The sequence below is a fragment of the Pecten maximus genome, chromosome 7 (genome assembly GCF_902652985.1).
Source record: "Pecten maximus chromosome 7, xPecMax1.1, whole genome shotgun sequence".
Lineage (NCBI taxonomy): Eukaryota > Metazoa > Mollusca > Bivalvia > Pectinida > Pectinidae > Pecten > Pecten maximus.
The window spans coordinates 33,146,812-33,169,824 of NC_047021.1; the positions used below are offsets into that span (position 1 = coordinate 33,146,812).

General features: G+C 34.8%; 2 protein-coding genes across 2 annotated transcripts; one reads left to right on the top strand and one right to left on the bottom strand.

The window, feature by feature from the left end:
• Positions 1-1,309: 1,309 nt before the first annotated feature.
• LOC117330631 (leucine-rich repeat and guanylate kinase domain-containing protein-like) lies at positions 1,310-11,989 on the bottom strand. The gene is made up of 16 exons (XM_033889063.1): positions 11,644-11,989; positions 10,096-10,203; positions 9,676-9,757; positions 8,625-8,807; positions 7,941-8,065; positions 7,661-7,714; positions 7,255-7,344; positions 6,894-7,061; positions 6,117-6,223; positions 5,717-5,836; positions 5,198-5,294; positions 4,421-4,534; positions 3,646-3,847; positions 2,988-3,241; positions 2,575-2,663; positions 1,310-1,918 (listed from the first exon to the last, which is right to left on the bottom strand). The coding sequence occupies exons 1-16, from the start codon at positions 11,848-11,850 to the stop codon at positions 1,486-1,488; spliced, it is 2,433 nt and encodes an 810-aa protein (XP_033744954.1). The 5' UTR covers positions 11,851-11,989; the 3' UTR covers positions 1,310-1,485.
• An 840-nt stretch (positions 11,990-12,829) lies between these two features.
• On the top strand, positions 12,830-19,935 carry LOC117330632 (elongation factor Tu-like). Its single transcript, XM_033889064.1, has 2 exons — positions 12,830-13,274; positions 18,125-19,935. Exons 1-2 carry the CDS (start codon positions 12,872-12,874, stop codon positions 19,114-19,116), a joined length of 1,395 nt encoding a protein of 464 aa, XP_033744955.1. The 5' UTR covers positions 12,830-12,871; the 3' UTR covers positions 19,117-19,935.
• Positions 19,936-23,013: the final 3,078 nt, after the last annotated feature.

The following is a 23,013-nucleotide window of genomic DNA, read 5'->3' on the forward strand; positions in this document are numbered from 1 at the left end:
TGTATTGCTTTTTTTTTTCTCAGAGGAGATGGTTATTTAATTTACTTGAAACTATGCCATTATCCTTAATAATAATCCTCATATATATAACTATAATCGTTATCTGTTCTAGGTCAGTCTTCAAAGTCTGTTCTGAATAACAGGAGTTATGATCATTTAGTCTCTTGTTTTTCGGACAATATGTCAAATGAAGACTCTGGTTCTCCTAGGGCTTATCACATTGGTTTCTGTTTGGCATTAATAGGAGAAATCTGTCACACATTTATCAGCTTTTAGCTATCTTAAGTAATGGTATCATGTGAGAGAAACAATTTCATGCTGGAATGTGAGCAATTTCAGTTGTCGAAAATCTTAAGAAAAAGAAAAAAAAATGTTATCAGTTCTAACTGATGCTTAGAAATATAAATGAAATATCCAGTAATTGTATTTGATATAAGATCTTTACCCAGCATAAACTAAACGTAAGAGCAATTTGGTAATCTTTATACACATACATGCTACAGTGTATGTTCGTAACATTTCCACTTTGTAAGATAGTTATGTTGACAAAGGTAATAAAACATTTTACACTTTTTAATTTTATTTTATTCAATCAAATACATATATGTATATAATGTACATGTATTTTCAAATATAATTCATCAAGGTACATCATTAAATGAATTTGTACAACGAATGCAATTTTATACAAAAATAAAATTAATTTCCCGTTTCAAAGTACAGAATAATGTACATGTATCAGGAAAAAATAATTTTATTTTTGTTGTCATTTAAGCCAAAGAAAAACTGCAACTAGTGGATTTATAGAAAGAAATAAGTAATTTATTGCAGTTCAAGCTAATTTGGCTCTAATGATATCACAGATTATAAAACATTAACACAAAATATTTCATTAATACATGTATACCGAATAAATGTTCCTACAACTTTGTATTAAAAATGTTAGTGGTTTAACATTTACAATTGATAGAACCCTTATTACTGATAACCCATTTATATCTATTAACTAGTCTCACCATACAGTCTCTCTAAACATGTTGTTACACAATACTTTTAATACCTTCAATACTCTTTCACAATTGGAAAAGTAAATTATCTAAACCAGCACTGGAAATGTTACATAGTTGTAGTGGGGTCATTCAGGTCAAGAAGCTGATAGCGCCTTTGTACAATACAAAATAGTTCCTGATTTCATATCCTTAGTATGAAAACACATTTATTAAAATATTCTACAGGCCATGAATCACTTACATTTACCTTGCATGTTTAATACATCTTGATCTTTTAACTAGAAATGTCAATATGATACTGTTTGTCATTTGAAATCAAAGCACATTCTAAGAAACAAACACACAGGCTGATGTTTACTCTCCAGTGTGAGCCACAAACCAGTATGTCACTGCTGTGGTAAACAAGTCCACAATTTTCAGTCACATTTGTGAAATTATCAAGATTCTGTCAATAATAATATCAAAACAATAACAATTAATATTCAGGAATATAGTTCACTTTTGGAATGGGGGATATAGGGGGCAGCACTTTATGTCGATCTGATCCTGGCCGACTTCTTGACCCCGGTCGTGGGGCAGATGGCGGCCTTGCTTCGTGGATTTCTGCTGGCTGACTGGTTTGAGATTTGCCCCCCTTTTCCTCCTCCATAAATTCTAACGGGTTCATGGTTTCTGTGGGTAACTGGGGACCTTTGCCTCCACCGTGGACTGAACCCTCTGGTGAACCCCCACCCATATCACCGGCTGAGGCAACTGACAACATGGAGTCGGAGCGTTCATCACTAGAACTGTCCTCATCTGATTCAGCATGTGGTGGTTTCTGTACAGGGGCAGAGTATGACCTACTGACCTCTCCGTCCCCTAGCCCCATCTGGCCTTCAACTGTCTGGGGTGCTGTCTTTGGATACCTGCAAATGATCATATTAATTACATATTTATAACGAGCACGCTTACAACAAATTCATGTTTATAATGAAGTGTTTTGAATTTCCAAAATTGCCGTAAGAAAATAAGTCTGTTATAAGCATAGTTTGTTACAAGCATATATATACACATGTACAATCAAATGTGTATGTATATGTGTATAGTGAACTATGATTTCTTGGTCCCAGAGGTGCAATAAAAACGTGTTATGATTTTTTCCATCAATGTGGTGTTATGGGTAATTATTCTAACAACATTATCTCCATGTTATTCTGACAGTAAATACAACAATGTGATATTTTTGCCTTGAATATGAACTTCTGTAATAAGTTTTACAATTTAAAATTATAAAGAATTAATGAAACAATATCAGATAACTATAGAAGATATTATGTCAACAATTTGAAGGATAGGTATAGAAACAGTACGACATTTTTTCAATAAAATGTTAATCCTGTAAAAATAGATAGAATCTCAGATTTGTCAACATTTCATTGGAGATATTCTCGCTCTGATATCGTCTGAGTTGTAAATTCTATTAATACATGTAAACTACCACCCCCCCCCCCCCACCCCCAATAAGCCTGACAATAAGTGCAGAAGACAACATTTCTCCTGCCTAATAAGTGTGAACACTTACTGGGTTACAATCTGTTCAAACAGTGGAGGGATATAGCCTGATACAGCATCCCTAGCTGCACTATGTCTTCTTCTCCAAGATGCCTCTTCCTATAATTGAAACATTTGTTTATTCATTGTCAAAGATGTAAAGATTTTAACTGTTTTTAATTAGTTTTGATGAATTGTTTTTCTTTTAGTTTTTCTGAACAAAAGATTATCCTATCAAAATCTAGCTAGATCTCGAAAATCATCAGTCATCATATTCTCTAGTGAAATGTTAACATGAATATCAATCTCAAATTTTAATTCTTACAAAGTTTTCATAGATTCAAACAAAGCCAAGATTCTTAAACATGCTATTATATGGTTAATTGAAGTTAGATCAAATACAGGTTTTATCACATATTTAATTTTAACAAGATGTTGACATACAAGCATGCCACGCCCTGACTGTACGGGAGACTGCGTAGCCTTTGTTCGTGTGTAGGCCTGAGACATCCCTGCACTATCTGCGATACTTGGTTTGGACCATGTCCTAGTTCCTATCTGCGTTGTTCCATGGACATCAGTTTCTATATGTGTTTCGGCGTCACCGTCAATAGAACCCGCTGGTGATCTGTTGAGGCTGATTCCTAAGTAGTCCATGACCAATCGCCGTAAGCGTTTGTATGCAACCTGAATGTCATCTACGGGGGAAAAAATATGACAAATTGTAAACTATTTATTTTTTACATGTTTAAAGCAGTGCTCCATTCATCAAATTCTTAAATTCTGCCTGTTCTATTTTTCTCAAGATTTAAGTCCCTTTCTGAAAAATACCCCATCAAACAACAATAAAACTAGGGCAAAATATCAACAACATATAGATTCAAATGGAGACCCTTGAAAAACAATAAGGAGAATTAAACTAGGTATTCCTGAAAAATCCAGGTACATGTATAATGTCATGCTCTCAAAATGAGAAGCAAGGTTTTGATAGAAATTACTCACTTAGTTCATTCAGTATCAGTCATGATTAGTCGTTTCTATATCTTTCTATATATAATGAAATAGAAAGTGCAGTTTCTAATAAAGATATGATTTATCTTACCACTATCGATCATCATATCGAAAAATCCTGGGTGCTCCTGGTTGTAGCCAGCATACAGATCGCCTCGTGACAGGGTGTACTCTATCTGGCTCTCTGTGTATGCTGCTTTTTCTCTCAGGCGCTTCTCATGGCAGTCACGACCAAGTGGCATGATTAAAACGTAGCGTGGCTCGAAGTACGTGTTTTTAATCGTCAGTACACCCTGTAAACAGGATTATGAAAAAACAATGACCATTGTTTGACAGAGAAAATGATTTGATAAAAATTTGCATATATTATAGATACTAGATTGGTGCTATATGTATATCATCGTCTATATTGAAACATATCGATGATATTACCCTCTAGAAACAATAATTCAATACAGAGTAAATTCCTATGTTAATTGTATTAGTACAGGTATAGTGTTCTCCAAATAATTTCCCATCAAGTTACACAATTAAAGCTTAGATGTAATTCTGACTCCGACGTCTTACCTAAACTAATAGTAAATTTATAAGTTTGATTACAGCTTACAATAAACTTTCAATTGATTAAGCCATGTGGTGACTTGGTGACATATTTCATAGGTTTTATAACACTGGAAAGACTGACTTTTATGGGTTTTTTTTACAAAATATCTAAACAACTTAGAACCCCGTACATATTTACAGAGAAAAGTGATGTACCATACAATTAAAATCAATGAATGAAACACCCAGCATGCCACTGGCAGAATATCATGATTCTAGGCCTAAACAGAATGGCTATTAAAAAAAAAAAAAAATTGCCTCACCTCTAACTCCATGTGAACGACACAGGCCAGTCCCTCCCTGGCCACACTCTCTATAGACTCCATCTGTAGGCCGTACCAGTCGCCGTGGTACTGGTAGGTCTGGAGAAACTGGCCCTGCAACAAATTTTTATCTTATAAGTCTCTGCTTAAATGTATCTCTACCATGGATTCGTCATTTAAGATTAAATCTGCATTTTCAGTTTTTCTGGATTATCTACTGGTAATGAAGGTGGCTGGATTATCTACTTGGAATGAAGGTGGCTGGATTATCTACTGGTAAAGAAGGTGGCTGGATTATTTACTGGAAATGAGGGTGGATTGATTATCTACTTGTAATGAAGGTGGCTGGATTATTTAGTGGGAATGAAGGTGGTTAGATTATCTACTGGTAATGAAGGTGGCTGGATTATTTAGAGGGAATGAGGGTGGCTGGATTATCTATTGGGGACAAAGGTGGCTGGATGATCTACTTGGAATGAAGGTGACTGGATGATCTACTCAGAATGGAGGTGGCTGGATTATTTAGTAGGAATGAGGGTGACTGGATTATCTACTGGTAAAGAAGGTGGCTGGATTATTTAGTGGGAATGAGGGTGGCTGGATTATCTATTGGGGACAAAGGTGGCTGGATGATCTACTCAGAATGGACATGGCTGGATTAAGTTAGTAGGAATGTAAAGGGCTACATTATCTCCAGTGAATGAAGGTGGCTAGATTATCTACCAGAATTTTTCCAACAATCACTTTACACATCAATCAATGTAAAAATGTAGTTACCATTTTGATATCCATTTCAAATTTTTCCAGAGTCACAAAATGGTAGTCAACCCCGTCAGTCTCATCCGGCTGCTTTTTTCGTGTTGTGTGAGACACTCTTAGTAAGGAACAATAACAATATTCGTTCAAGACATGTAAAAACTTTGAAATATGCTGTATCTGTAATTGTCCTATCAAAATATATACACACTGTGAATGTTTGTCACCAGCGCAGGACATCAATATGCATGTAATCACCTCAATGAGTGATAATATTGAATTAAACCATCTTTTAGTTTTAAGGAAATTATGTTTTTCAAATTAGTCAACATTTAACTTCTACAGTGAATTTTGCCCGAGTTTCCTCTGGCCCTAACACCATGTCTGGAGACATCTAGCTGACACAGAATGTCCAAGTCTGGTGTCAGGGCCAGAGGAACTTGGACTACAGTGAATTTTATTAAACTGTTAAGCAAAAGTTATAATCTGTATATTTAACAGATATTTTTAATTTGGTAATATAACATTTGTTTTACTCACGCATATCCAAAGTAATCTGAAAACTCGTCAACCAGCTTCATGGCGAGGTTCTTCTTGCCAGATCCCTGGGGTCCTACCAGAACTAACATGGGGTAAGGTGTCTCTATACTGGGTAGTGTGCTGAAAAGACAATTTACAATTTATAGAATTGAAATATTATATCTGCAAACATTTGAGTGACAACGAAAATGTTGATGCAGAAATAAGGATTTCTTGACTTAAATGTTTTGAGTGTTTAGCTATCAAATAATGAAACTGTTATTTCTTCTTGTTATGAAAGAAAATTCTATGCTTTCTAAGATCTCAGTTTTAGAATGTATAGTTGCTGCAATACCAATACCAGAATGAACTGTTACATTATTGTTAAATGTCCCTGTCAGGATTCCACAGTGATCGTTACCTGTCAAGGACTCGGCTAAGCTGCAGGAAGGAATAAACAACATGCATGATATGGTCCCTGGCTGCAATCACCTCCAGTGGTGGGTTGAACATGTTTACGGATGCCACCTGAAAGGAATACATTTCAAAACTGATATCTTCCACGGAGTGTCGGTGGTAATAAACAATTACACAGTGATAATTGGGAAATGACATTCATAGCAGATATGAATGTCATCTGGATTTGGAAGGGATTTATGTAGCAATGTCTATACACTACAGTAGTAAATATAACTTTGATGAATAATAAAAGATTCCTTCAAGGAGGCCACATATCTCAAATATTTTAGAATGTTTAAGAGATGAAATACATTTTAAAATTGTATGGAGCGCCGTTTTACTATTTATTCCCATTTGGTGATATCACCTATTCAAATGAGTGATATCACCTATTCGAATAGGTGATATCACTTAAGAACTTTTTAAAGTGATATCACCTATTCGAATGGGTGATATCACCTATTCGAATAGGTGATATCACTTATTTGAAAAATGAATTGGTGATATCACCTATTCGAATAGGTGATATCACTGATTGAATAGGTGATATCACCAAATGGGAATAAATAGTAAAACGGCACCCCATAAAATTGTAAGCTATACATTTCCTATAAAAAAAAAAAACTTGAATACACTGCCGTTGATTTTTTTCAAATTATGTTTGTTCAACTTTTATTTGATTTTTTGAACATTTCTCATGTTGTTGAAAAATATTTCTAAAAGTAATTTATTTTGTTACCTTTTCCTCAGCTTCCACTCGGTGACGATCCAGCTCATTCAGTCTCTGCATCCTATACAGTATGGACAATCGATAATCTGGAAGCTCCTGGATTGGGTTCCTTAATAAATTCAACACTCGCAACATCTCCAAATCTTGTATATATTTGACTTCTGAAATATCTATCACCTGAAATTCAAGAAATGAAAACTTATACAACAAAAAAACATTTTTTGTTATTTTGAAAATTAATAGGTAAATAAAGAATTGAATTGAGTCTTTTAAAATCTATGAATTTCATGCACTTTAACTGAAACCTTCATTCTCTAAGCTATGCTTCCTTATATTGAATTTTGATGAAAAGAAATAGTTTGAAACTGACCTCATTGTCCTCAAGGTCAATGGACTCCAAAAGGTCATGTTCCTGCAATCCCTTCAGGCTTCGGATATTGTTTCCAGCAAAATTCACTCTCTATAAACAAAAATTGAAAAAAATATAATCTATACTTACAAAGCCCATACTAAATATACAAAAGTTCCGGAAATTCCATTATTATATATCTTTTATCACAATTTTTATTTCCTTTATCATAATTTCTAAAAAAGTAAAAAAAAAAAAAACAACAACAAAAAAACCAAAAAACTAAACAAAAAAGTACATTTAACTACAAAACAATAAGAACAGTAAATAGTAATATACAATCAATTGTGAAAATCTATCATTGTTATATCAATTCCAATCAATCAAAATAAAACCATACATTAACTATATAAAGTGTTGTTCTTACCAGCAATTTCTTCAAAGTTTCTAGATTTTCTATCCTCTTAATCTGATTGTGGCACTGAAAATTGAATAAGGAAAAATTACATGTTTAAATTAAACTATATTATGTGATATACAATGTAAATACCACGTAATCTTTTTATTTGATTTTGTCAACTAATAATGAATAAGTTTATTTCATTTTCATGTCATATTGTCTTATGATTGCAAAAATAATTCCAAATGTCCAAAATACACCAGCTCTTTGACTGAGTTATCTGCCCCTACAGGGCCTTAATACATACCAGGTCCAGATGTTGAATTGGCAGGCAATCAAGTCCCTGTATCTTTGAGATTTTGTTGTGGGCTAGTTGTAGAGTATTCAATCTCTGGCAGTTTTGTAGGCCATGTATCTCAGATATATGATTGTCTGTTGTAAAGTTAAGGTGAATTGGGCAAAACTATACATCTTTAATTATATTGCTTTCTGTACAATAAAAAGAATAAATAAAACAAAAAGATACAAAAACTTTAAAAAAAAATTCTATACATGTAAAAATATTGAAGAAATAATGAAATACTTAATCTTAATTACTGACAATTGTATGTGATTAAAACTAACAGTGTACATAAAAAGCTTTATTGATAAATTTGCAAATTGATATTGGGTACTACAAATTTTTTTTTTATCATTTTATATCACAATGAAAAAAAATTATTACACAGAAAAACCTGATTTTTAAATATTATATCCACATTCCAGTATCATTTTAATGCTGGATGTGCATAAATAAACTTTTGGTAAACTGGGGTTTGATGGAAAAAAAAAATAGACAAAAAATATTCATAGGCAAATCAAGTATTCATGCATGCATATATTGTCAAATTAAAATTTTGCAATTCACATGCATCTAGGCTAGTTCAATTACCATACAATGGTATCAAATTGAAATAATTATTGCAAAACAATAAAATGTTGCCAAGGATACGGTTCAGATTGAGTTTCATCAGATAATGATGCTGCGACAGGTCGGACATCTCTGTAATCTCATTGTATGAGAGATCAACTTCCTTCAGATTCTTTGGTGGCTCAAAGTCGAGAAGGCGATTGATCTTATTGTGTGAAACATCCAGGATCAACATGTATTTCAGGTGACTCAATGGACTGAGATCTGAAGTTTAAAGATAACAACCTCCTGTACTATAACCACAAGTACAATATAAAATGTAGAAAAACATATAGTGTGCATCAGTTTGTATATGAAAGCAATTACATAAGCACTTCTAACTACAGCTACTGGTGACATGATAAACTTGACCTTGGCATTTTGATTGTAAATAAACATGCATCTAGATTATTTATCCTGTGAAAAAAACAACCAATAAGTTTATAATGAGATCATAAATTTAGCAATTTCCCTGACCTTATGGTAATTGACATAAACATTTCTTTAATTTTGGTTATCAAACATAAATAAAAGATTGTGTTCTCCCCATCTCTCTTTTTGATAAAACTTAAACAACATTTCCAATTAAAACATATATATACAAAAATGTACATATGACTGTTAATGTAGTAATAACGACAGTATACAGACAAGCAAATTGTCAAATTTTCCAGGTATATATCAATATACATGTATACATATAGATACACATGTGATATTATTCTGCCCTGGTAAGTGCAATAATAATTAATTGACTGTTTGTAGACAATTGATATCATGACCAAGGAATTTAATACATATCATTTCAAATTATTTCATGGCCTTGCTTAGAGGTCAATCTGATACATTGAGTTATTGACCAATCAACTATTTTTTAAATTCAAAGACCGCTACAAGACACCATATATATGTTCAAATTCTTCCAAATAATCTGAACTCTCAATTAAACAAACCAAAATAGCATAATTTTGTTTTTCACTTTAAAATGATTGCATAATTTTAATTCCAAAATTTGTATTTCATACAAGAAAAGAGACAGAACAAATTGTTTAATAAAATTTGTATAATTTGTGTAATACCATAATATATTTACCTGTGATTTCATTGTAAGGAAGCTCCACTTTTTGAAGGTGGACAAACATTTCGATCATTTCAATATCTTTAAGACTGAATCCCTGAAAAAAGAAACATGCGTAAGAAGTTATATTTATGTACTTTCAAAATAATTATTTATTGTTCCATGATTATAATGTAAAGCTTGGATGTGGAGCTTAAAAATGATCACAAGAATATATGCTTACAATAAATAATACTCAAGATGTTTGTGTTTAATTTGCTCTTGCAAGTTTTCTTATCTTAATTGTGGTATTTACAGCTACTGACACAGAATGGATCTACTCTGTATCAGTATACACTTACATATGACAAATGCTTAAATAGAACTTGAAACATAAACTAGTGTTAACTTCTAACATATTTTGTTAATAATTTACAAACTTTCATTAATATTTACCGGTACTGTGACATGTAGATAGACTTGCATGGCCCCATCTGCTGATCGTCCCAGGTTAGAAAGACCTCGGCCAATAGTTTCCTCATCCAGAATCCCTCCAGGGGATAGCTACAATAGTTCAACAGAGACAAAAATTAGGTCTAAATATATTTTTTCTTTCTAATTTTGAAACAAGAAATCAGTGTCAATCCCTTACTAGCTGATGAGTTATTAATGAAAATAAATTTAAATGATACATAAACATTTCATTACAGCAAACAAAAACATTAATTAGTTTAATGTTCAGAACCTTCACTTTCATGGACATTTTCCTACAACTATTTAAGACCTTAGATCATAGCTGGAATATGCATCAGCAATATGGTCACCAGCTTAGTGACGAATGAGATAGAATAGCCATTGAATACTCCAAAGGATTGACACATGTCTATTAAATGCCTAGCCTGAATATTGTCCTTCCCTCACTGGAGTACATGAATGAGTGTACCGACATAATAGACCTGTTCAAAACACTTGAAAGCGTTAACATTATGCAGCACAACAAGATGCTTCAAACAACTATTTACCAAGGAATAGGAGGCCAAAACAGAAAACTGTTAATGACAAGTGAATCATTCAAACTACTTTCACACATAATAGGGTTGGGGACAGTCTTGCAAGCTATGTAAAAATAATCAGTTAATCACCATCAATAAACGGTTTTAAACACAGCTTAAACAAAGCTTCCAGTGTAGTACACTACATACAGTTCCTCTCTAAGAAATTTCTTAAAACATTTTTTAAAGAATCAATAATTTATTTTTATTTTTTTTTATAATAGCCTGAGGTAATTTACACCTGCTCAAACTCATGTGGAACATCCCCTTAATTAATGTAACAAAAAATGTCACGATTTTTTTCGCGCACTTTCTCCCTCATTTTGGATGTGGAATGAGGGAGATCTTCCTCATTCCATTGGAGATTTCAGAGGTTGTCATGTATGGTGTACTCTGCGATCAAGATAAATATTAGGCAACTGGACTAAAAGTGTAAAAAAAATTATAAAAATTACTTCTAAAAGCTAGAAGAAGCTTACTATGACTCCTATTTGAACTTAATTGTACAGAAACAGTTTGCAACTAAAATTAAAGACTAGATTTGTATTGCTTTGTTAAACTTTACTGTTTACCATCACTTTGTTGTTGTCATAAATCAATTTTCGGAAGAGATGCTTTGGATAGATACTGCATGTTCACTACTGAATATCTACCTTTAGAATAATGACATTTCATGTTTTTAATGTAAAAGTATTGTGATACTTATAATTAGTATGTTTTTGTTTCGCCTTTCTTTGAATCATGTATTCATGTCTTGTTATTTAAATGCAGCTTTAGATCTTTGTGAAATTACTTCATCAGATAGAAAGTTTGTCCTCGTGCAGTAATGCGACAGGTTCTGATGTTACATCGCCTTTGAAGATGATAACATAGTAAGGTCGTCTTGAATTTCAGACTACTCGTACTGCACAGTACTGTACAGTAACAGTACTAGGTAGTTAATTTACAGTACCTCGACATCTTCTTCATCAACTTCATCATCTGCATCGTCCAACTCGTCAGTTATCTCCTCTCTATCTATGACTGCTGAATCATTAATCATATTATCTAGAGATAAAATGTTGGTATCATAATTTAGTACGTGAGTTTCACCTCCCACATGAACAACATTTCCCTCCACCACAGGAGAAGAGTGATCCGATACACCGTTGTCCGCCATGTTTGTTTCCTTTCGCCTAGAAACAAATAGTACCGCAGCAAAAAAATGTTCGCGGTGATACGCTAGATATAATTTTCCCAATCACCATCTATAATGATAAAATTTAATAAAATAAATACTGTGACTATGCTTACTAATATTATCATCTCATTACAACACATTCAATATATTTTATATCAATTGATTTTTAATACTGTGATACCCTCGTACGACATATTATGCATGTAGATATCTTAAGGATCCTTTGTCGTCATATATTTATGTGTTACTAAGATATCTAGATTCATAATCTGAAGTTACTAACTAAATAAATGCCATTAAAGTTCGGAATATCGTTTTCGGATTGTTTACTTAATAGTTAGAGAAGTATGTAGATCTACAGAGACATGTAAAAAGCATTTTGACATTTCATGACTCATTGATTATGCAGAGACCTATATAGTATATAGGTCTCTGGATTATGATAGTATTTGTGTAATTGTTCGTAGCCTATTTCAAGACATATAATGCACTTTATATATTAAATATATTAAACTTTAGTAATATCTTAATCCCTGATTTCAGCACCGGCATTATCAACGGCACAGGGACTTGAACGAATTTTCAACCCACGGATCATATAAATTATCAGGGACATACATCTATGTTTATGTATGTCTCTGCCATGATAATAGAATAAATATATAATATGAACCATGGGTAACAATGTAAAGATGTACTCTTTTAAATCCCATTGAATACTGATTTTTGTAAGAATGTCCCTGGAGCAGGTCCGTGATCTTGTATTATGAATGCCGGAAATGAACAATTCATAGCTTAAAGTCATTTCGTAAGGTATATGACTATAGAATACTCAATGTTTCCGTACGGCTTTAAGGAAATTTTTATTTTTAATTATATTTTATTATCATGTACAAAACGATATTTTTATTTAACATTTTTCGAGAAGAAAAAAGAGTAACAAGCATCCTTAAATTTTGAATTGGTACATGCGCAGATATAATCGAAGGAGAGATCCAACATGGCGGCGTCGTTAATTTCTCGGCAAATACTATGCGACCGGGTTTTGTGCTCCAAGTTAGCACTATGCAAAAGGACACTATCTTTATCAAGCATCCTTTTCCAAAAGCCACCAGCACCAGGCCAGAAAAAGGTATATATACGGGAAAAACCTCACTTAAATATTGGTACCATCGGGCACGTGGACCATGGAAAGACGACATTGACAGCCGCAATCACCAAAGTCCTTTCACAAAAGAAGGCTGCAAAGTTCCTCAAATATGATGACATAGACCGAGCACCTGAAGAAAAGAAGCGCGGCATTACGATCAACACAGCTACTGTGGAATACAATACAGAAAAACGTCATTATGGACATATAGATTGCCCGGGACACGCTGATTACATAAAAAACATGATCACAGGTAGGGGTCACGTCACCTATTTTGACGGATCATAGAATCGTAGTTTTCTGTGAATTGTCATTTATGAAATCATGTCAATGTATACGCAACTCTAATTTTTATAAAGCAGAAACGGTTATTTTACCACTGATAAAAAATAACGAAGAAATTTTATCATTGAACTATTGTCGGTATATATATACCGTATATTATATATAATTCTACCATGTTTGCTATGCAACACCAGTTTTGATTGGTTTAAAACCATGTGTTATTTGCCAGTAATCACTCTCGTGTCAATAATACACGCTCGTGAGCCACGGCTGTTACAATTCCCCCCTTCAAAATCGCGCATTTGTAAACGAACATGCATGAACAATTTCCATGACGAAAATGTTGCAATGGGAATATTTGAGCATGATACAACATCCAGGACCAGAGGTCACTCACAGAAACTAAAGAAAAAACAATGCAAATTAGACATACGTAAATACTCCTTTCGATTTAGAATTATCAATGTATGGAAGTAACAGTCTATCTGAAGATATTATAAACTCTGCAACAATAAGGGACTTTGAGATAGGCTTGGATAACCATTGGGCAAATCTGGAACTTAAATATAATCATTTAGCTAGTTACAGACTGGAACCCCGAAGTACTAACTAATGTTTAATTATGTATTATTATAAGATTCAAGATATGGATATATAGAGGCATACCAATGCCTGCGTCCATTAATTATCCTATTAAATCCTATTAAATGGCGGTGCCGAAACGTTTGAATGTCGGAGACCGTGTATTTTACAATGGAGAAAGCTCTTTGCCAGATTGTTAATTTCTATCAACCCAGAACAGACTTTGCTAAACAATATGTTGTAAGGTCAATTTCCACAGGCAACCTTTGGAGAGCATTTCTACATGAATTGCTGGCCGACATCCCCGAAAGTTTTCGTAACGTTGCCGTCAACTGGCTTGGAATTGACGTCAGCTTTTGAATATTCATTAGCACATGTGCCTTATCGTTTCTTGTTAATTGTAACAGCCATGTAGCGACACATTTCCCGGGGTTTCTTTGATGTTTTTCTATTAGGAAGAGGTAGATCTCATAACTAAACAGTACATGGTAGAATAGAAATAATCAACTTTGACTCGTATATTGTTACAGGATATACAACTCGGACTCGGATATTTTGCAATTTTAATTAATAACGAAGGCCGCAGTGTTTTTGTTCCCATTATTTTTCAACCTCCCATGGCTTTTGAATTGGGAAAATTCATCGACATTTTGAGAAATTTGGGAAAATACCAAATAGCAAAACAAACAGTACTGATTTTGTCAAATAAATTTATTAATACATAGTTCACCATGTTTTCAGCATTATTAAAGTAAACTTCACTTGCTACAAAAAGAACACATTATAAGCGGTCTAAAATCATAATGTGCCCATAATATGCCATCATGGTGAGATATGACTTGTTGCTAGTAAAGTTTTGAATTCGTTGTTTTAATCCCTTGAAAAGATCAACAAGTTCCTCTAAATCAGTCAACAAAAGCTCCTTATTAAGGTGGCAAATCCTGGTTAGAACGAGTATTCATACCCTGCATGCACTGCACTCTGACAGGGTATAGAAATCCCTCCTACTCAGGCTACAGCCGATAGTGTAGCAAGCCCCGCACCGGGCAGTTGTATGTACACATATTTTTGAGAAGAATTTACATATCAATATATGATTTTGATAATTACTATCAGTATCCTAATTAATGTAACACTAAATTCTAACAAGACCTTCGTGTCTTTTTCAGTCGTTTGTGTAGTATTTGGTTTTACGATGTCTGCATCATTTTAGCGCTTGAAATCATGATCACTGACATCTATATTACAAAGCCTTTTAATGATCAAGATTGAAAAGAACAAAGATTGCATGCCTCTAGGCCTACAGGATGTTACATGTTTGAAGTGATAACTTTCATATTAGTTAGGTTTGGAAAATACTTTATTGCTTCGGAAATCGCGATGTTATTATTTACAAAATGTCAGAAAGTAGGTAAAAGAAACTATTATTTTTTCAACTTTATTAATTGGGAAACTACATTGAAATTTTGGGGGAAAATAACATTTTTGGCAATGGGGAAACAGCCGATATTCCGCCGTAAAACAGGCCAAACAAAAGCACTGAGAACGAATATTCATACCCTGCCTACACTGCTCTCCAGCAGGGTATGAAGAATCGGGTATGAGGTCCCTCCCATTGCCAATAGTGAGGAAGCCCTGATTATGATTTCTCAGATAAAAAACACATAAATTGATGATTCTGGTATCTATGTTATCAATATTCAATTCACAAACCTGTAAATTATTCCATTTCTTGGACAATAAACGGTTAAATCCAAAACGAAATCAGTTCAAACATACTGCCATCTTTGATACAAGTGTAAAGGTCAATTTCCCTATAAGAAAATCAAAATGAACCGATGCTAATTTTAATGGGATTTCCCGCGAGATTTCAACAGATAAAACAGATTCAGAGTTATATACCTCGGTGAGCAAGGTCAAACATTCTGAAATTGAATAATTACACAAAGTAAGATGCACTTTCTTCACAACCCTTACAAAAAACTGGTTATATATCTCTGATATTAAAATTTTTTGTTATCGTAGTAGCTTCATCCACATATGATACCAGGGATACAATATTCGGATTAGCATCCTCGTAAGAGTTCTCCTAGAAGTATCATGGTGGATTACGGAGACAACTGCGAGTAGTATGAAAAGTTATGACCTAGAATAATTCAAAAATAAAATGATATTAGCATTATTTCAATTTAAGGGTGTATTGAGAGAATCCATATACGATAATTACGACCAATCAAAAAGTTACTATCATATTATAGTCAACAGAGCGATATTTTCAACCAGAAGTTAGTCTGTCCGTTGTGATTGTAAGACGACTAATTGTAAGTGAAGATATTATAGAGCAAAAGAGAAAAGGTGATCAAGCATATACGAGAAAAAAATGATGAAGTAAAAGAAATTCTATTATTTAATATTAGAATAAACTTCGTCCAAATAACTACGATGTATCTTGTAAGCGGCGGTAAATTTCTACTTTCACTTTAGACTCTTTAGAAATAACGGTAAACTAAAATCAGGAAATTATAGCATGTTAACATTTTCTTGAATTAATTAAAAGAAATGGTAAACGAATTAGGGTCGATCATGATTCGCAAGTTTCTGATCAAACATTTGTTCTGTTGCTCTCGTAAACAAACGGTCCCCGCGTGTTGTAGAAATGTAATCACTTGGCTATCACATGACCCGCAGTTAATGCAGAGTCGGCATTTCAGATACGAAAATAACACAATATAAACTAAACTTTTGCAACCATTATTCACATGAGCAGATATTTTTATGTGTCCTTTATTTATTTATGAAAAATAAACATTTTGTATAGAAATCCGTCAATCCAACAAGGAATTTGCGACATCTGCATTTACAACGAACCATTTCCGGCGTCCCGCCAAACTTCATCAAATAAAATCAACCGAAAGCTAATTTTGATCACTGGAAAATCACTGGAAAGTGATCTCATGATCATTTACTTAAAAGTTGCTTGGTTTACACCAGAAGGATTTCGTGTTGTCATGTGAAGAAAATTTCAAAGATATATAGATCGATTGCCAATTGCACACGTGCTCATGGGATAACTTTACGACAAACGTGAGGCTCTATTCGGTCTTGTCAAAAGTTGTTTACATAAGTAAAACAACTATTGGAATGTGTGAATTTAACATTTCCATGTATGTGACGGTAGGCTAATTATGCATTGCTAAAATTACGTTAGAAATTTTAATTATGCTAAATATTTCTCCAAAGATACACGACGTATGCTTTTTGTAGAATTTTCGAGGTTCATTGTTTTGCAGCAATATTGTCATTGGAAGGGAATTGCAGCTCTGACAACGACCATCTGTCGGTCGTCCAGAGCTACGTTATCGCAGAGCTCTATTGTAGGGCCCGAGCGCTATACTATACATGAAAACATCGAATTCTCTGACACCATTTATTTGGTGTTGATAAGATTTTGGTGTGTGTAAAATAACATTGGACGTGACATAAAACCTTTGTTACATATATGGATAATTGAGGTATATTTAACCTAAAATACTCATTTAGTCCCACATGCATGGTTTATTAGGTCCGTATAGCCCGTTCCTTTATTCTGGTCAATATTTTTCAAACATTTTGGAGACCATAACTGATAAAAACTAAAACTAAGTGACAGAGAAAAGTTTTACCAGTCTGATACGATGGTCCAATGTCTTCAGCATATATATATATATACATTGTATATATATATACGTAGTATTGATTATAAAAAATGACTTTATAACATATTAGGACTTTTTCTGAGTGCTTTTTGGGGGCCATTAATGGGCCCCATTCCCAATTGGAATTATTTCATTTTAAAGCCAAATTCCCAAAATTTGCAGTTTACTCCTGAAAAATTCTTTCCCAATTCACCAATTTTCTTTCCAAAATGAGACAAAAGGCCCCATCCCAAACCAGTGAGAAAAAGCCCTGCATATACTTAACAATTTAATTTGTATAGTCTCTATTAAACTTAAAAAATTAATTGGATTTTGGTATTGAACTTAAAAAATTATTGGATTTTGGCATATTATAAATCTATTTGATTATAAGCATCTTGTTCAGTTACTGATGCCAATGGAGTAGAAGTCAGCATTATGGTCAGGTATCTGACGGTGTGAATCATGTCCAGTCAGTGTCCTATAAGTTTAAGATGTGTATATACATGCATGTATATGTGGGTATATAGAGATGGGATTAATTTTTGGTACTATTTTCCAGGAACTGCCCAGATGGACAGCTGTATTTTGGTGGTAGCAGCTACAGATGGAACTATGCCACAGACGAGGGAACATCTTCTGCTTGCTAAACAGATCGGTATCGAAAGACTAGTTGTCTTTATAAACAAGGCAGATGCAGCTGATGCTGAAATGATTGAGTTGGTGGAAATGGAAATAAGAGAAACACTCTCTGAGTTTGGATTTGATGGGGATAATACACCCATTGTTGTCGGGTCTGCTTTACAGGCTCTTGAAGGGGTTAATGAAGAACTCGGGGCTAAGAAAGTCAGAGAACTGCTTGATGCTGTTGATAGTTATATTCCTGATATGGTTCGAGACCTTGACAAAGATTTCCTTATGCCTGTTGAGTCTGTTTTTACCATTTCTGGACGTGGAACAGTCGTGTCTGGTCAAGTCATGCGTGGTGTTGTGCAGAAAGGAGACGAAGTTGAGCTTAAAGGCCATGGTATCACCATAAAGACACTGCTTACTGGTATTGAAATGTTCAATAAAAGTCTAGATAGAGCAGAGGCTGGAGACCAGCTTGGAGCACTTTTGCGTGGTCTGAAGAAGACTGATGCCAGGAAAGGAATGACTCTCTCCAAACCAGGAACCATTGTTTCAGCAAATAATATTACTGCAAAAGTTTACCTGTTAAGTCCTGAAGAAGGTGGAAAGAAGGCACCCTTTGTACATGGCAGTCAAGCTCAGATCTACAGTACAACATGGAGATGTCCAGTGTTCTTTCAATTGAATGAAAACAAGCCCATGTTGATGCCAGGAGAAGATGCTTCAGTTGATATTTATCTTCTGAAGAACATGTGTATGGATGTTGGACAGCGTTTCACCATCCGCGATTCCAACCTCACAACAGGGTACGGTGTGGTCACCGCTATTAATCCAGACGTAGACATGAAATCTTATCAGGGAGATAGGAGGAAGGTGAAATCAGCCAAGAAAAAGGAATTGAAAAAGGCTGAACAAGGTCTATAACCACGCGAAATGGAAAAGACTTAAGCATTATCAGAATTGATCATATCTGTTTCCACAGAGTTTTGTGAATGGTCCAGTTCCAAGGGAGAGAAAGTATTTCAACTTGTACAGTTGAATCTTTATGAGGTTTTTTGGTTTAGTTGTCATGTATATTATATACACTGAAGGTTAATTGAACACAATTTGCATGCACTACTGCTTTGGTTTCAGAAATTACTGTAGTATATATATTGTTTATGTGCATCGGATAACCCCACATATGTTCATTGTACATGTGCTAACCTTGTGCTACAAAGTATACTTTATATATATATAGACTTGGTAATGAGAAACCAAGTGATTAATTACAGATCAAAGGAGGGACGGCCCGGACAGATAGATTTAATCACCTGGAGATGATCAATGGTTTGAGAAAAGTCTTAATCGCAAAATTAGTTTATATGTTTGAGATATTCATTTGTAAATATCAAAGACGATTTTGAAAGCTCCTGTTTCTGATCAAATAAGATGCCATTTTTTGCCATGTTGCATTATCAAAGCAGATGAAGTATATGTAGAAGCCCTCATGATCAGAAGACAGTGTTTGTATAACTGTGTAAGAGTATTCACAATTTTAGAAATCAAAATGGCCGGAATAGCTGTTTTCCACATTTTCAATGGTGATGCAAATTTAATATTTACTTGATAAACTATAGCCATATCGATATGGTTTTCATTTTTTAGATATTCTTGAGAATGGTTCACAGGAGCTTTCCAAATTTCTGTCTGTCATGATGTTTTCTGTACTGAGTGATAATTAAAAGAGTAAAGACAAGAAAATGTTTTTGTACTTTTTTTTCAATCCATCCAAATGTACAAATTTTATGAGAAAAGATCATTTGAAAGTTTAAAAACAAAACTTCAACTAAAAACCATTGAAACCAGGGCAAAATATGAAATAGACTGGGAACCATGGTCTTCTCTGTCGATCAACATAATTTATGTCTTGTTTAATTTCCTTAAAACAGAACCAATAGTTGTGACATTGAAACTGCAAGAAATACCATTGAGCAAAACAAAAATTGAATAGCATAAACTTTAATTTATGCCCAATCCCATCATGATGGCCATAATAAAACAGTAAATTAGGTTACTCTGCATTATTTTGGTTTTGAACCAGTTTAAAGGACAACACTGTGTATGTACATTACATAATCAGCTTTAAGTCCTGAAATAAATCACAGAAATGACTATATTCGGTTAAATAAGTCAGATCTGGACCTCTTTTGGCAGAAATCTTACAAAATTGTAATTCTACTGAATGACAGATAGTTATAAATTGTGTGTTGCATTCTTGGAAGGGATGCTGTCCAATTACCAATTGCAAATAAATGACACTTACATACCTACAATGTACTTAGAATAATTGAATAACAAAGAGGTTGGTATTGCTGGTTGTTGGTCATCAACATTTGGAAATACAGGCAAACCTATAGATTCCAGAGAAGTAATTCCATACTAAGAAAAGTTCCACTACCAATATTAAAAATTTGCGTGGACTTTAAATTTGATTGAAATACAATTTTCGAAAGGATACAAAGTTATTGAGCTTGAGGTAGAAAATTTAGAAGTACACAAGTCGGACGTATTTGATGCTTGTTAATATGATTAGTGGTAACTTCTCTTAGGGTTACTTAGGGGTCGCGGTGGCCGAGTAGTTATTAAAGGTGTACTGACACTTAATCACTAGCCCTCCACCTCTGGATTGCAAGTTCGAAACCCACAAACTGTCCACTAGTACTGCCTAAGACCCGTAATGTGTCCTCTAGTATAAACTAAGACCCGTAATGTGTCCTCTAGTATAAACTTAGACCTGTAACGTGTCCTCTAGTACTGACTAAGACCCGTAAAGTGTTCACTAGTATTGACTAAGACCCGTAAAGTGTTCACTAGTATTGACTAAGAACCATAACGTGTCCACCAGTATTGACTAAGACCCGTAACGTGTCCACTAGTATTGACTAACACCCGTAATGTGTCGTCTAGTATTGACTAAGACCCGTAACGTATCCTCTAGTATTAACTAAGACCTGTAACGTGTCCTCTAGTGTTGACTAAGACCTGTAACGTATCCTCTAGTACTGACTAAGACCCGAACGTGTCCACTAGTACTGACTAAGACCCGAACGTGTCCACTAGTACTGACTAAGACCCGTAACGTTTCCACTAGTACTGATTAACACCCGTAACGTGTCCACTAGTACTGACTAAGACCCGTAACGTGTCCACTAGTACTGACTAAGACCCGTAACATGTCCACTAGTACTGACTAAGACCCGTAACATGTCCACTAGTACTGACTAAGGCCCGTAACGTGTTCACTAGTATTGACTAAGACCCAAAACATGTCCACCAGTATTGCCTAAGACCCGTAACATGTCCACTAGTATTGACTAAGACCCGTAACATGTCCACTAGTATTGACTAAGACCCATAACGTGTCCACTAATACTGACTAAGACCCGTAACGTGTCCACTAGTATTGACTAAGACCCGTAACGTATCCTCTATTACTGGCTTAGACCCTTAACGTGTCCTCTAGTATTGACTAACACCCGTAACGTGTCCACTAGTATTGACTAAGACCCGTAACATGTCCACTAGTATTGACTAAGGACCGTAACTTGTCATCTAGTATTGACTAAGACCCGTAACGTGTCCACTAGTACTGACTAAGACCCGTAACGTGTCCTCTATTACTGACTAAGACCCGTAACATGTCCACTAGTACTGACTAAGACCCGTAACGTGTCCACAAGTATAAACTAAGACCCGTTGCATGTCCTCTAGTATTGACTAAGACCCGTAATGTGTCCACTAGTACTGACTAAGACCCGTAACGTGTCCACTAGTATTGACTAAGACCCAAAACATGTCCACCAGTATTGCCTAATACCCGTTACATGTCCACTAGTATTGACTAAGGACCGTAACTTGTCATCTATTATTGACTAAGACCCGTAACGTGTCCACTAGTACTGACTAAGACCCGTAACGTGTCCACTAGTACTGACTAAGACCCGTAACGTGTCCACTAGTACTGACTAAGACCCGTAACGTGTCCTCTAGTACTGACTAAGACCCGTAACGTGTCCTCTATTACTGACTAAGACCCGTAACATGTCCACTAGTACTGACTAAGACCCGTAACGTGTCCTCTAGTACTGACTAAGACCCGTAACGTGTCCTCTATTACTGACTAAGACCCGTAACGTGTCCACTAGTACTGACTAAGACCCGTAACGTGTCCACTAGTACTGACTAAGACCCGTAACGTGTCCACAAGTATGAACTAAGACCCGTTACATGTCCTCTAGTATTGACTAAGACCCGTAATGTGTCCACTAGTACTGACTAAGACCCGTAATGTGTCCACTAGTATTGACTTAGACCCGTAACGTGTCCACTAGTGTTGACTAAGACCCGTAATGTGTCCACTAGTACTGACTAAGACCCGTAACGTGTCCTCTAGTGTTGACTAAGACCCGTAATGTGTCCACTAGTATTGAATAAGACCCGTAACGTGTCCACTAGTATTGACTAAGACCCGTAACGTGTCCACTAGTATTGACTAAGACCCGAAACGTGTCCACTAGTATTGACTAAGACCCGTAACGTGTCCACTAGTATTGACTAAGACCCGTAACGTGTCCACTAGTATTGACTAAGACCCGTAACGTGTCCACTAGTAATGACTAAGACCCGTAACGTGTCCACTAGTATTGACTAAGACCCGTAACGTGTCCTCTAGTATTGACTAAGACCCGTAACGTGTCCACTAGTATTGACTAAGACCCGTAACGTGTCCACTAGTATTGACTAAGACCCGTAACGTGTCCACTAGTATTGACTAAGACC

Bases quoted from the DNA above. Each gene is read 5' to 3' on its own strand.
- LOC117330632 (XM_033889064.1), top strand. From the start codon at position 12,872: ATGGCGGCGTCGTTAATTTCTCGGCAAATACTATGCGACCGGGTTTTG. The intron at 13,275-18,124 runs GTAGGGGTCACG...ACTATTTTCCAG, and splicing joins CATAAAAAACATGATCACAG to GAACTGCCCAGATGGACAGC.
- LOC117330631 (XM_033889063.1), bottom strand. From the start codon at position 11,850: ATGGCGGACAACGGTGTATCGGATCACTCTTCTCCTGTGGTGGAGGGA. The intron at 8,066-8,624 runs GTATCCTTGGCA...ACTTTACAACAG, and splicing joins GATGAAACTCAATCTGAACC to ACAATCATATATCTGAGATA. The intron at 5,295-5,716 runs GTGAGTAAAACA...TTCCTTACTAAG, and splicing joins TCAGATTACTTTGGATATGC to AGTGTCTCACACAACACGAA.